The 15,667-nt window shown below is 38.0% G+C and overlaps 1 protein-coding gene across 1 annotated transcript in view; it reads right to left on the minus strand.

The window, feature by feature from the left end:
• Positions 1–15,667, minus strand: part of cdh26.1 (cadherin 26, tandem duplicate 1) — a 49,872-nt gene that overhangs the window by 11,315 nt on the left and 22,890 nt on the right. Inside the window, exons 6-13 of the mRNA XM_049462878.1 lie at positions 14,843–15,027; positions 13,480–13,608; positions 11,510–11,695; positions 9,965–10,245; positions 6,697–6,839; positions 5,243–5,473; positions 2,405–2,626; positions 374–495 (exon numbers count right to left, since the gene is read on the minus strand). Coding sequence (XP_049318835.1) covers positions 374–495; positions 2,405–2,626; positions 5,243–5,473; positions 6,697–6,839; positions 9,965–10,245; positions 11,510–11,695; positions 13,480–13,608; positions 14,843–15,027 — 1,499 coding nt within the window. The remainder of the gene's footprint in view (positions 1–373; positions 496–2,404; positions 2,627–5,242; positions 5,474–6,696; positions 6,840–9,964; positions 10,246–11,509; positions 11,696–13,479; positions 13,609–14,842; positions 15,028–15,667) is intronic.

Consider the following 15,667-nt stretch of genomic DNA (forward strand, 5'->3'; position numbering starts at 1 on the left):
TCTGGGTGACTGAATGATGCTCTACACCAATAAGAGTCCTTGGGCTGGACTCCCAACTCTACATTAACCCAAATCTGTAACAGGAATAACCTTATAAATGTACATTTTCAGTAGAATAATCAATTGCTAATTGGCGGACCAATTAAGCTTCATTTTTTTTATTTCAGTGGTCACTGTGCATATAAAATAACCAGCAAAAAGGGGGAGAGATTAAGAGAACAAAAGCATACCTAAGAGAGGAAAAAAATGGCAGTAAGATAAAAGAGAAAGAAAGAAATAAGAAAAAAGAAAACAAACAAACAAACAGAAAAAATAATGTAAAAAGGTCAGAGGGAAAGACAATATATTAAAAATAATTAAAATAACTAAACACCTTGGCGAGAGCTCCTCCCCCCTCCTCGTTGTAGTTGATGAGGGTCTGGTTTCCCTCGTCCTGAAGGTTCAGGGTGAACTGTTTGGCCTTGTACTCGCAGAAAAAACAGCAGCAGAGCAGCACTGAAATATATAAAACATATACGCAAAATACATTACAGAGATATAAAAGCTAATAAAAGATAATTACAGATCTGATCTTCATCAGTCAGAGGAGAGGAATGTTTTACCTTCCTCATATTCCCATCATGCCCCAACAAAACACCTCCTGTAGCTTTAATATCCCAATCAAATACTGATCAAATCTGATTATTACTAAATAATCTACAGTTACATAAATTTGGACAAACTTTGATTTCTGCATAAATTGGTCATTAAATGTGTTCTGATCTTCATCTAAATCACATCTAAACAATAGACAAACACAGTCTGCTTAAACTAAAACCACACAATAAAATTATATATTTACACAGTTTTATTGAAAACAACGTGTTGATATTCACAGTAAGGGAGTAAATAAAACTATGTGAATCTTTGGATTTAATAACTGGTTAATAAACGTTTAATAATGGTTTCCTGTAGCTGCAGATCAGACCTGCAGAACGGTCAGGAGGAATTCTGGATCATTCCTCTTCACTAAACTGTTTCAGTTCAGCTATAATATTATGGGATATCTGGTGTGAATCTCTCTCTTGAGGTCATGATGCTGCAGCATCTCAGTTGGGTTCAGGAGGTCAGGACTCTACAGAAGGAGTATTTATTTATTTTCTTCTGTTGAAGTCGTTCGGTTGTTGATTTAATTCTATGTTTTGGGTCGTTGTCCTGTTGCATCATCCGTCCTCTGTTGAGCTTCAGTTGGGGGACAGATGGTCTTAAGTTTTCCTGTAAAACTGAAACTCTTGGTAAACGTGGGATTCATTCATTAATTTTTACGTTGATGACGGCAAAATCCTTCCAGACCCTGAGACAGCAAAGCAAAGCAGCCCCAAACCATGATGCTCCCTCCACCATGTTTCACAGTTGGGATGAGGTTTTGATGGTAATGGTGTGCTGTGCTTTTACTTTTCTCCACACATAGCGTTGTGTGTTTTCCTTCCAAACAACTCAATTTTGATTTCATCTGTCCACAGTATATTTAGCTAGTAGTGCTGTAGTGGAACATTCAGGTGCTCTTTTTTTGCAACTTTTTTTTTTTTTTTAACAGCAGTGTCTTCCTCTGTGGTATCCTCCCATCAACTCTATTCTTGTTTAATCTAGTTTTCCTGATTGTATTTATTAATTTGTCAACAAAAATATCAGCATGTGCCAGAGATTTCTGTATTCAGTCTTCAGCTGACACTCTAGGATTCTTCCTCACCTCATTGATTCCTCATTCTGTGCTGTGCTCTTACAGTCATCTTTACAGGACTTTACCACACCTAGGGAGAGTGTCAATAGGTCTGAACTTTCTCCTTTTTCCATTTGTAGTGCGTCTGTCTTACCGTGGACACATGAACATCAAGGCTTTTAGAGATACTTTTGTAACCCTTTCCAGCTTCATGCTTTAAGTCAACAATTCTTGAACGTAGGTCTTCTGAGAGCTTGATCTTTTGAGTGAGGCATGATTCACTTCAAGCAATGCTTCTTAAGAACAGCAAACTATAAAAAACTGGTGTGTTTTTTGTGTTTTTATAGGGCAGGACAGCTTTAACCAACACATCCAATCACATCTCATCACATCCTGCCTCCAATTAGCTCTTAAAGTCATTAACATGTTGTGTTCAATAAAAAAACATGTAAACATATAATGTTTTGTGTGGTTTTAGTTTAAAGCAGACTGTGTTTGTCTATTGTTGTGACGTAGATGAAGATCAGAAAGACATTTAATGACCAAATTATGCAGAAATCCAAGTATAATCCCCCCAAAAAATCACATACTTTTTTCTTGCAACTGTATTTTATAATCTGATTAACAATATTAAATAATCGTAATTGCAGCTCTACAAGTAACACATCTCACTATACGAGCAAAACGTTTTAAATAAAGACTCACGAGCTATTAGCAGCAGCGTCCCCAGCAGGATGCCGATAGCAGCTCCGTGCAGGTTGAAGATTCGAGGCAGCAGACCCCGACACGTGTCCTGATCCCCACAGTCACAGACCACCACTTTCAGGACGTCCTGTCCCACCTGTCCCTGCTGATCCTCGATCCTTAGAGGAACCGTGTAGTTCCCATACGGTAAACTCTTCACACTGATCAGAGACGTCTGCAGCCCTGAAACACAACAACATAATACAGATTTACATTTTATACACCATCAACAGCATGATTTAGAGCACGTCAGTGTGTCTTTGCTATCGTAACGACCGGAAAAGTACACCTTGCACGGCTCAAAACGAGCAAGAGTCATGTACTGATTCATGTACTGAAATAAACCAATCAGAGTGTCACTTCACCCTGACTTTGGCAGATTGCTATTGTAACGGTGCAGCTACCTGGACGTGTTCAACAAACTCTTCTCAGCAGAGGAAACTGAGCTGCTGGTTGACGCTGTGAAGGAGCTCCAGCAGCTCATTTACGGGAACAGCAATGTTATTTTATTTACTATTCTGTTTATTGTTGATGTAAAAGTTGGGTTTGTGCTGCTGTGTGTTCATGTGTGTGTAATAAGTGGGGGCGTACGCTCGGCTCGGCACGGCGCCTGTGTTACCGAGATAGCGATGAACGTCTGACTGTTGGCGTCTGTCTAGGTTGTATTCAGTCAGTGGAGCTCCTGTGTTTTCTGTTACCAAGATAAACAAGATAAAACTCCAGAAATGTACCTGAACACACCTCATTTCCAGAACACCACGCCCATCAGTGTAGATATATTCAGAAGATCTGCTGCTGTTTAAACCAGGCAGGAGGAAGGAGGGAAAATACATAGACTGTTGGCGGGGTGTAAGATAGCGATTAGCATCTTCTAAAACCAATAGTATAGCTGGCAGTCTTCTTCATAATCGGGTAACTAAACCTTCAGATTTTATCTGACTCCACCCTCAGCTCCAATTTGAAAAATGATTAAAAAAAATGGGAGTGGTTGCTTGGGAGGGGCACTGGGTGATGTATGGGTTTAGGGGCGGGACAGGAGGGAGAGCTGATTGGCTCTCATAGAGATTGTGCCTCTCATAGTGGTGAGACACAGATGATTGGACGTCAGCAGGGGGGCAGGATTATTTATTGACTGATTTGCATATTGTGATGATGTGTCTGTGTACCAAAGTACATGGAAACATCATCTTCACCTATAGCACAGTTGAACCTGAGTGGAGCTGCAGAGGCAGAAATTACCACAATAAAAGCATTTTTTAAAGGTTAGGAAATGTTTACATTGCAGTAGTGATTTTATTCTTGAAATATTATTTTTAATTCAGTGTTTTCTCATATCGCCAAGAGTATCGCTACCGCAAAAAGTACCATGAAATATTGTGATATTATTTTAGGGCCATATCGCCCACCCCTACTGAGCGGTTCAGCTATTAATGAAAAAGTATGGTTTAGGGCAGGGGTGTCCAAACTTTGAGGCCCGTTTCCTTTTTTGGAGCGGTCCGCGAGGTATTTTAGAAATAGAATGAAAGTTGGCCCGCTGTTAAGCAGGTTTTTATAATGTGAGATTCAAAGTTTGAACGCTAGGTGTTAGAAACAGGCCAAAGAGTCTAAAAGCGGAGAGGGGGCGCAGTGTTAGCGCAGAAAAACGGGCCAAAGAGTCTAAAAGCGGAGAGAGTGTGCATTTCTAGCGCAGAAAAACGGGCCAAAGAGTCTAAAAACAGAGAGAGTGCGCAGTTGTAGCGCAGAAAAACGGGCCAAAGAGTGTAAAAGCGGAGAGAGTGCGCATTTCTAGCGCAAAAAAACGGGCCAAAGAGTCTTAAAGCGGAGAGTGTGTGCACATTTGTAGCGCAGAAAAACGGGCCAAATAGTCTAAAAGCGGAGAGGGGGCTCAGTTTTAGCGCAGAAAAACGGGCCAAAGAGTCTAAAAGCAGAGAGAGTGCTCAGTTGTAGCACAGAAAAACGGGCCAAAGAGTGTAAAAGCGGAGAGAGTGCGCATTTCTAGCGGCGAAAAATGGGCCAAAGAGTCTAAAAGCAGAGAGAGTGAGCAGTTGTAGCGCAGAAAAACGGGCCAAAGAGTCTAAAAGCGGAGAGTGCGCATTTCTAGCGCAGAAAAACGGGCCAAAGAGTCTAAAAGCAGAGAGAGTGCGCAGTTGTAGCGCAGAAATACGGGCCAAAGAGTCTAAAAACGGAGAGAGTGCGTGTTTCTAGCGCAGAAAAACGGGCCAAAGAGTCTAAAAGCAGAGAGAGTGCGCAGTTGTAGCGCAGAAATACGGGCCAAAGAGTCTAAAAACGGAGAGAGTGCGTGTTTCTAGCGCAGAAAAACGGGCCAAAGAGTCTAAAAGCGGAGAGAGTGCGCAGTTGTAGCGCAGAAAAACGGGCCAAAGAGTCTGAAAGTTGGCGTAATTAAGGAGTTTATTATTAAGAGACATCATGAAATGAAACATCAATTTGAAAAATTTTAGTTTACACAACACTGTCAAAGATAAAGATAGTAAGTCAAGTAAAATGGTGTGTAAATTAAATAATCAGGATAAAAGTATTATTTAAAGTGGTATATTTCATTATTTGTTTTATTATAGAGTCTGTGGCCCGTGACTTCACATATATTTCTCCTTCTGGCCCCCAACAAAAAAAGTTTGGACACCCCTGGTTTAGGGTTTAGTTGACTCCTAAGTGTTTAATGATCGGTATTTAATATAAAAATAAATGTACGATTGGCCAAACGGGTGATTATTCTTATATTGGTGGTGAAAACAGACAGTAATAAATCAGTATTAACCCTGTAGTTTCCTCTGAGCTCACCTGTGCTCGGGTCGAACCTCCACATGTTCAGCAGATCTTTATCCTCACTGCCCACCGAGAAGCTGAACGGTCCTCCAAACGGAGGAGCATCATCATCCACCGCCTTCACCTCCACCCGATCCGCCTTATTCCCACACATCACCAAGCCGTTAGACGACAGCCGGGGGGTGTTATCATTAATATCCCCCAGGTGAACCACCAGAGTACCTGTACCTGTAGCAGGAGGCTCCCCTACACAACAAACACAGTGAACAAAGCATTAGATCATCAGTAAAAAAAGTTACTTTATTTTAGTAAATCAGTTTTGTTTTTAGTCATATATTATATAGATGTATTTTAAGTGTTTATTTATTTTATTGTTGAGGATTTTATATAAAAAAAAAAAAACAGAAAATCAGTGTCTCAGAAAATTAGAATATTATATAATAAGACCAATTGGTACTTTTGTCAGTGTGGGCAGTGTGCCAAATCCTGCTGGAAAATGAAATCCTCATCTCCAAACCATCACTGATTGGTGGAAACTTCACACTAGACCTCGAGCAGCTTGTACTGTGTGTCTTTCATTTTCCAGCAGGATTTGGCACACTGCCCACACTGCCAAAAGTACCAAAATTGATCTTATATAATATTCTAATTTTCTGAGACACTGGGAGCTGGAGAGAGGTCTGATAGTGGGTGAATATGCATAAGGTAAGGTAAGGTTTTGGTAATAATGTATTTTTAAATTTAAAATGACTTTTTCTATTCTCAATCCTCACTCATATAAACTCACCCCCAGGATAAGGAATGCCGCATGCCTCCTTGGATATATGTAAGATATATGTAAGACTCCGCCTCTTTCTCTACAGCCGCCAATCAGTGCAGCATCACAACAACAACACTCAGAAAAAAGCACCAGATCTTCAGTTCTGATTCATCAGCATCTGATTTGAGTTTTAAATATATTGCCAGATAAAGAGTAGCGCTGATTTCAGATTTTAAATGTGTTAAATCTAACCCAATAAATAACTGAAAATCATGCCTGGATTTCAGAAAAGTCCATTTCGAATTTTTGTATTGGCAAAAATGATATCACAATATATTGCAATACTGTAAACAGCAGGATATATTGTTTCAAATTGGTATACTATAAAAAAACACATTTATAAAATTTGAATAAAAGAAGAGTTTACTTTTTTTATCCAGTCAGAACAGAGGATGGATCTAACTTCCGAGTACAACACTGCCCTCTAGTGGTCACGGATTAATTACAACACAACATGAACCACTTCTGACACCAATCTTAAACTCATGCTAATGATTAAATATTGATACTGTATTTTTGAAAATTGATACAGTATTGCAAAATAAAATATAATGATACTTCAATATATATTAATATTTTCTTACACCCCTAATTTTGATGATTAAAAACACTTTATAGCTGCGAATACAAAGAGAGAAAAGAGTCGTACCATCATCTATAGCTCGGATCAGAACCGTATAGGTTCCGTTTTTGACGTACGGAGATTCTCGGTCCATCTTCTTCACCGACGTCACCTTCCCCGTTTTAGGGTCCACTTTTATCCACTTAGCCGGATCATCTACTATCTCATACCTTCAAAAACACAACAATACACACAATTATACAATCAGACTGTATAGGAAAAAAAACAAGAATTTCTTACATTTACTTTGATTTTAATGTGATTGCAGTCAGTGTGAACCCAAGATATATTTAAGGTTTTAACCTTCGCAATTTCAATTCCTTCTCCTGTCATTTAAAATACATTTAGGCGTTGAGGAAACCCAGGGTTTTATGTGTTTTCAGGTGTTTATTATTTAATCCATACCTGTACCCTGTTCTACCCCCCACATTCACGTCTTTATAATATGTGCAGCGTGTGGTTTAGCATTGTCTTTTTAAAAAAAAAATACACGAACCTCATTGGAAACTTTGTGATCCTGAATGCAGCATATCTCTTAATACTCTAATATCTCCATACGTATTTAAACACAACCTAAGGCTACAAATGCTAAACCTGCTAGGCCACACCCACAGGTAGTGCTGGGTGGTATACCGGAGGGGAAATTAAAACCAGTATGCATTTTTCACATACTCCCATACCACTAGAGGCGCTGTGGAGCGCTGTGTAGAACAGCACCGTCAAAGAAGCAGATATAGGCTGTGACCGAAATGGCTGCCTATTTGCTAGTTAGGGCACTATTGAGTATGTCAGCCATTTTTCTTTGAGTGTGCGAATCATAAGGGGGCATTCGTACGTGATTTTGAGGGCACTAAAAACTCCCATAATGCATCATGATTTATAGTAAACTTCGCTGCTTACTAAGCGAGCTGAATGTGTCCCAAAATGCTTTGCGGGTCTCGCTACTAAGCAACAGACAGCCGAAGAAACGAAGCGGACAGCGAGCCACCAGGGTTGCCAGATTGTTACAGTGGGATTCAGATAAAACCAATTCACTGGGTAAAACGTGTTTCAAATCCACAAAATTACTGAGAAAACCACCCAAACAGCTGATGTTCATCATATTAACAATATTACAGGGTTTATTTCAACATGATAATTAAATTAAACTAAAATATAATAAATATCTTAAATATCACTGATTACAAAAATTGTTTGTTTGTTTATCTGCATATTTTTATTGTGTTTTGTGCCTTGTATTATTGGACACACAAAACAAAAACGTAAATACAGTACATAAAAACAACCTCGCAAGCAATGAAAGACAGAAATAACTTACTCACATATAATAACGAACATAAACACAGCTTCAAATTTCCATCAGCAGGACTAAAAGCTCTGTCTCTGCAGGGTTAGATATCTAACTATAACACTGATGAGTACCCTTTCCATCAGCAGGACTAAAAGCTCGGTCTCTGCAGGGTTAGATATCTAACTATAACACTGATGAGTACCCTTTCCATCATCAGGACTAAAACTCTCTCTCTGCAGGGTTAGATATCTAACTATAACACTGATGAGTACCCTTTCCATCAGCAGGACTAAAAGCTCTGTCTCTGCAGGGTTAGATATCTAACTATAACACTGATGAGTACCCTTTCCATCAGCAGGACTAAAAGCTCTGTCTCTGCAGGGTTAGATATCTAACTATAACACTGATGAGTACCCTTTCCATCAGCAGGACTAAAAGCTCTGTCTCTGCAGGGTTAGATATCTAACTATAACACTGATGAATACCCTTTCCATCAGCAGGACTAAAAGCTCTGTCTCTGCAGGGTTAGATATCTAACTATAACACTGATGAGTACCCTTTCCATCATCAGGGCTAAAAGCTCTGTCTCTGCAGGGTTAGATGTCTAACTATAACACCGCCGAGTAAAACTCTTTACACTTGGTAGTTTTGTTCACCTGTCAATCACAGCGTTTCCTCCAGACAATTTCCGATACAACTCGACATTTGGCATGAAACCACCCAATCTGGCAACAGTGCGAGCCGGTGTACGCTGCTATTTTTAAGGTTTTCTTCATGTAGTTCAGTAATGTGAGGATCATTTTTTAAACAGTGTAAATATTACTAACAGATAAATAACTTAATGATCAGCTCAGAGCTTCACTATCTTTAATTCAGAGTTCAGAGTTCAGTGTGTTTATGGAGTTTTAAACACGGCTCAGCCCCTCTCTCACCTGTGTGTGTTTATGTGACCGGTGCTGGCGCATGATAATGATGAGTTAGTGTCCGAATTCACTCCAGTTTTACCACTAATTAGTGAACTTATTAGTATCTCCCTACATAGCGCAACACTAATGAGGGAGTAGGGAGCCATTTCGGTCACAGCCATAGCTACAGATACAGCTAACGCTAAGCAGTTAGCATAACAAGCTAACATACTGGAGTCACGGTAACTCAGATCTGTCCTGCCTGGAGAAAAATAATAACAGCACTTTATCTGAGAAGCTCCTGCTGCTGTTCCGCACTGTATGAGTACAGAATCATTTATTCAGCACAAGAGATAAAATTTCCTAAAACTATGGATACGAGGTGCAAATAAACGTTAAGAGCTTCAGTAACTATAGACCTGTTTAAATATATTAATACTGTAGCTTAAATTGAATGTATTTGTTAACTGGAGAAAGAAGGGAATTCTGTCTGTATTTTGTGGCTGTACATTATTTTAGTACGTTAATTCCTCTAATGGTTTCAATTATAACATATTTTAAATTGATATTAAACTTGTGCAATCAAGCTTTCGAGAAATATCTCTTTAAATACTTAAACGTTGAGTATTTTAGGTTTGTTTATACTGTTTTTATGGAACTATTTAATAAAATATTTCGTTTAGTAAAGGAAGTCGTGTTAAAGTTGTTAGCGTATCTCGTCTTAAGGTCTGTTATTTATGTTCTTCAGCTGTTTTCATGATAAAAATATTATAAATTCATATATTGTGTATATATTTTGTGGGATAAAGTAAACCCACTAGTAATCAAAGCCTTAATTTAAAATCTTAGTGTTTTATACTACATGTACAACTAACAGTACAGAAACTCACACACCTATATTAAAGCCCAGTCATGCAATAAATAAAAAAATTAAATAAAAAAACTTAAATAAAGTAAAATAAAATACTATGAAACCTTTAGAATCTTGAAAAATACTGTGATATACATTTTTGGCTTTTCATACCTCCCAGCATTACCCACCGGTGAGTTGAGCTGTATTTTTCCTCATACAGGTGTAATCCAGGTATTTAATACGCACCTGATTTTATTAACGTCTGAATCCACGTCTTTGACGACCGGTTCGTACAGCAGGTCTCCCGGGTTGGTTTCTTCTTTTCTGTACACCGTCTGCAGCCTGGTTACGAACGTCGGTGCGTCGTTCACGTCGATCACTTTAACAGCGACTTTAGTGGTGTTGGGTTTGAAGGCGGTCAGCTGATCTGGAGTCGCCGGTTTTCCATTAATACATAAAAACAGAGGTTCCTCATTCTCCACCTCGATCTCCAACTCCGTCAGCGTCGTTCTCTCAAAGTCCTTCCCCTGAGAAAAAATATAAAACCAAATATACAGAGAACAGAACATCAGTTCAAAGGGTTTTTATTTTTAAAAAATAACTAAACTATATTATACTCTACACACATCTTATTAAACAACACAGCTGCATCCAGCCTGATATCAACCCACTATCACACGAGTTTTGAATCATTAATTCGAATATGCACTCGATTCCTGATCCGATTCAATAAATGAGTCAACTCTGCACTTTACACTCAACCCATCGTGTTCCCAAGTTCCAAGATCACATGATAAATCACAAAATAACATTTGTTACAGTTTAAATGTCTCACAGCTTTTAAATGACTTATTTTCTGGTTTCTTCTGCTTTTTAGTGATCGAGTGAATCAAAACACCAAACAATGAACTTTGATTGCAAACAGGAGCACACATGGGGGCGGGGCTGATGACATCACTGACTTTTTTTCTATGTTTTCAGAGATTTTCAGCCATCAAAGTTAACTATCAAAGGAAATCCATAAGATTATTATGCTTTTCCTAAAATGCTTTTATGAAATCGATTTTCTATTGTTTTTAGACAGGTATCATATAGAAAGTCATAATTTTGGTGTTGTGACATCACTCTTTTTTAGTTTGTAAACATGCACAATTTGACTAAAATAAATAAAACTATTTTATTCTCTTCTGTTTTTATAGTTGCTCTTTAACCGAGCAAACATGTTTTATTTAAATGATTAATAGATGTGATCGTCAACGCAGACTATGGAAATTTGTCAATAGGGGTAGGTGATATGGTTCTAAAATATCACGATATTTCATGATATTTTTCCGATAACGATACTCTTGCCGATATGGCAAAACACTGATTTGTTTTTTTCTAAGAATACACTACTGCACAATACTAATAATGCACACCATTTATCTCCATATATCCAGTGCTAATTTGTGATTTAGTGCAGTATACGATGTATAAACACACCAGGTAAGGGACAAGGCAAAAGCCGTACTCATTTTATATGTAATAAAGGGGAAGCAAAAAATAATTTTGACTGATCGACTAATCGAAAAAATAAATAGCAAATTAGTCGGCTACTAAAATATAAAAAAATACTATAATTACAATCCCACACTAACTTCAGGAAGAAGCTGCTTAAGTGTATACAAGTTTATATGAGTTTATATGAGTTTATATCATATCCATGTTGCACAGGAGGTTAAATTATTCGTAATAAAGCACGTAGCTTTAGCAACAATGCTAATGAGTTAATTAAACTCAGCTGAATCATACCTTAATGACTGTTAAAACCCCCTCGTTGGTCTTGGGGTCGGTCTCGATCTTGTAGTTGTCGTCCTCGTTGCCCTTCAGGATGGTGTATCGGGCTCTGGAGGCGGGAGTGTTGGGCGTGTCTCCGTCTGTTACTGGCAGACGTAAAATCTCTTTATTCGTCTCCATCTCCAGAACCTGAGTGTTGAACTGAGGGGTGGAGAGAATGGTGATTAATGTAGTTAATCAGGTAATTAGTATTGGTAACAATGTAATAATGTAATAATGGAGAATGGGAGTACTGCAGGGCTCAGTGATGGGACATCTGTTATTTATTACATATATTACAGAATTCATAAATGCATTTACACTGTGTGTGTGGTTATGTGTTGGGGATATGTTTGATTGTGTTGGGTGTGTGTGTGTGTGGTTGTGTGTTGGAGAAAATATGTGTAGCGATAATATCGCCAACATTTTTTTTTATATCGTGAGCGATATTTTATCCTGAAATATGGTGCCATATTACCCACCCTAATTATCACACCAGAATTAATTTTTTTTCTGTTTTTAGCAAAAGAAAAAATCACGCTGTTCTCATTTCCCATTATATATCTACTATATAAAGTAGATTTTACTTTAATTCTGGATATATGGAGACATTTGGAGTGCATCTTTAGGATCATGACATTCTGGATCATTGACTGCTGTTGCAACTCAGATAAAACTTTTGTATTTTTGTGCCAAATCAATAATTTAATGTATAACAATTTAATTTCATTTGGTTGCAGTTGTGTATTCTTGATTTTTTTTTTTTTTTTTTTTGTAATTCCGTGTTTTGTCACATCGCCAAGAGAATCGTTATCGCAAAAATACCATAAAATATAGTGATATTATTTCAGGGTCATATCGCCCACCCCTACTGTATGTTGTGTGTGGTTGGGTGTGTGTGTTGGGTGTGTGTGTGTGTTGGGTGTGAGAGCATCTGAGAGTCTTCAGCACAGTAACTCTGTTTCGACAATTTGGAGGAAAATGAAGTGTGATGGATGAAAGGTACAGATGGATCTATAGGTAGTCTGTGCTAACCGGCCATAAATCAACATTGATAAACATGCATATTTAATGCGTTGTTTGCTGAATTATATACAAAATATTTCAATACATATTTATGTACGTGGACGTCACATTTTGGGTTGTTTAGATCACAACACTAAATTTTGCTCTATAAGGGCCTGGTGTCCCCTTATGAGGCCATTATATTCCATTATACTCCTGGAAGACCATTAATTGCAACTGACATACTGATAATAGAACAGCGTAAAGCAGTTGTACTCATTTAAAGACAAAAAACCCAGCTGACATTCAATCTGAATTGAAGGCCGCAGCTGATGTATCCTTTGCAGCTCTGGTTACTCACAACGCAGCTATAGATATTATCGATACAGTACCAACTTTGGTACTTGTATCTGATCTATACTAGCGTGTTAGAGACCACAACAATAAATTTCACTCTACAAGGGCCTGGTGTCCTCTTATGAAACCATTATACTGTCCCCTAGTGGTGGCAGAAGAGTTTAACATGTTAGTGTTTTGTTTTGGTTCAGAAATTTAAATGAAAAATAAATACAGGAAATGTTTGAGCCGTATTGCTTAAAGTGGCACAGTTATTGTTTCTACTTTTGTTTTGCATTTAGGCAAAAAATAGATCTTATTATTAATTACGACTTCATTGTGTTCTATGGAAATATAAAACTAAAGTCCTCATTTGTGGACATAATTTTTCTCAGAAACTACATCATGTAAAAATCTCTATTTTTTTTCTCTCTAATCAGGTGCCAAGTAGCCCAAATAGCAAAGAGAAATAAAAGTTCATGCCATGCAAGAGTTCATGTCTTATCATTTCCAATCCAACATGACTTACGATCTAACAGTAACCAGTCAGTAATTAGTATGTAAATTAGTTGCTGCTCGTTAGTGAGGGGGTTAATTAGACGTACTTTAGCAGCGGTGAACTGGGGCGGGTGTGTGTTGGAGTCGGTGATGTTGATGAGGACGGTGCAGGTGGAGGAAAGTGATGGAGTTCCCTGATCCTGAGCTTCAACCAGCAGTTTATACATATTAGCTTTCTGAAACACACAGGAGATACAGGGTTAACACAGTTACACACAGTTTATCAGCTGTATTTACACTAATACACAGAGTACTGTTCATTTACACTCAGATTTATGTAGTAGAAATATATAGACATATATACAGTATCAGTCAGACGTTGGGGAAAAAATGTAATGCAGTGTTTTTTAATTATTTTAAAATGTTCTGTATTGTAGATTAATACTAAACTCATCCAAAGTATGAAGAAAAAACATCTCTGCTGGATTTTCTCAGTCAGTTTTATGAGGTAGAGTCTCCTGGAATTCAGGCTTTCAGTTAACAGCTGTGCTGAACTCATCAAGAGTTAATTACTTGAATTTCTTGTCTCTTAATAAAGTGTTTGAGAGCATCAGTTAAAGTAAAGTAGTGAAGAGGTAGAGTTACAGGTATACAGTGAATAGTGAATATTTGAGTAAAGTAAGTTGAGGTAAGTCAACTAAGTAAAAGAAATTGTCAGTCAATCTGAAAAAAAAAAGAATTCCAAGAACTTTGAGAAAGTATCCTCAAGTAGGCCTGTCATGATATTAATTTATTGTGGACGATATATTGTCCCAGAAATTATTGTGATAAACAATATTACTGTCATGTTAAGACCATTAATTGCAACATACTGACATAATGAGAAAAGAACAGCGTAAAGCATTTATAAACCCAGCTGACATTCATTCTGAATTGAAGGACGCAGCTGATGTATCCTTTGCAGCTCTGGTTACTCACAACGCAGCTGTAAATATTATCGATACAGTACCAACATTGGTACTTGTATCTGATGATCGAAACTAGCGTTTTAGGGTCAAAACTTTAGTCTTACTGGCATAATGATAACTGAATAGCATAACAAAGAGATTATACTCTTTTAAAGACAACTAAAATATAAATTAAATTAATTAAATCATCGATTGGAAAATATATTTTTAATATTATAAGAACAAACACAAATAAAAACATAAAAAAATAGACATCTGATATCTGGATTATCAAATATTATCGAGGTAGTATCCATTTATTGTACGGCAAGTAGATGTAATGTAATTCTTGTGACAGGCTGTCGCAAAAAAAAAACAAAAAAACATCAGAAATGTTATGATGATGGAACTGGCACTCATCAGGATGTACTGTACTGTTTATACAATATTTAAGATATATTTAGATTAGATTAAAGAGATATTTACAGTTTTCTACAGGTTACAGTAAGTAAATGCTGCTCACGCTGTAGTCGAAGCAGCCGGAGAGGACGAGCTGGGAGACCATGCTGTCGTCGGTGCTGCGGGAGATGGATTTGAGGGAGAAAATCGGAGTTTTGGGCTCCTGGGAGATAATTCTCATGGTGAGGCGTGAGTTATCGTTCCCTTTCTCATCTTTATCCTTCGCCTGGAGCGAGATCGGCAGCACTCCTGTTACAATTACACACAAAAAGAGAGAGAAAGCTCTAAAACAGTTCTTAAATTACTAGAATTAAAAGTGTCAATAATCTTTAAATTAATAAAATACATTATACCACTAACAATAGTAAAAAAAAAACAATTATTTCATCACAGTGGTTACATAAATATTCTCTTGCATCTCTACCGAACCTTCAGCATCACTACTGAACCCTCAGCATCACTACTGAACCCTCAGCATCACTACTGAACCCTCAGCATCACTTCCAAACCCTCAGCATCACTACTGAACCCTCAGCATCACTACTGAACCCTCAGCATCACTACTGAACCTTCAGCATCACTACTGAACCCTCAGCATGCCTACTGTACCCTCAGCTTCACAACTGAACCCTCAGCATCCCTACTGAACCCTCAGCATCCCTACGGAACCCTCAGCATCACTTCCAAACCCTCAGCATCCCTACTGAACCCTCAGCATCACTTCCAAACCCTCAGCATCCCTACTGAACCCTCAGCATCACTTCCAAACCCTCAGCATCACTACTGAACCCTCAGCATCACTACTGAACCTTGAGCATCACTACTGAACCCTCAGCATCACTACTGAACCTTCAGCATCACTACTGAACCATCAGCATTATCACTACTG

This window comes from Astyanax mexicanus, chromosome 13 (assembly GCF_023375975.1).
Source record: "Astyanax mexicanus isolate ESR-SI-001 chromosome 13, AstMex3_surface, whole genome shotgun sequence".
NCBI lineage: Eukaryota > Metazoa > Chordata > Actinopteri > Characiformes > Acestrorhamphidae > Astyanax > Astyanax mexicanus.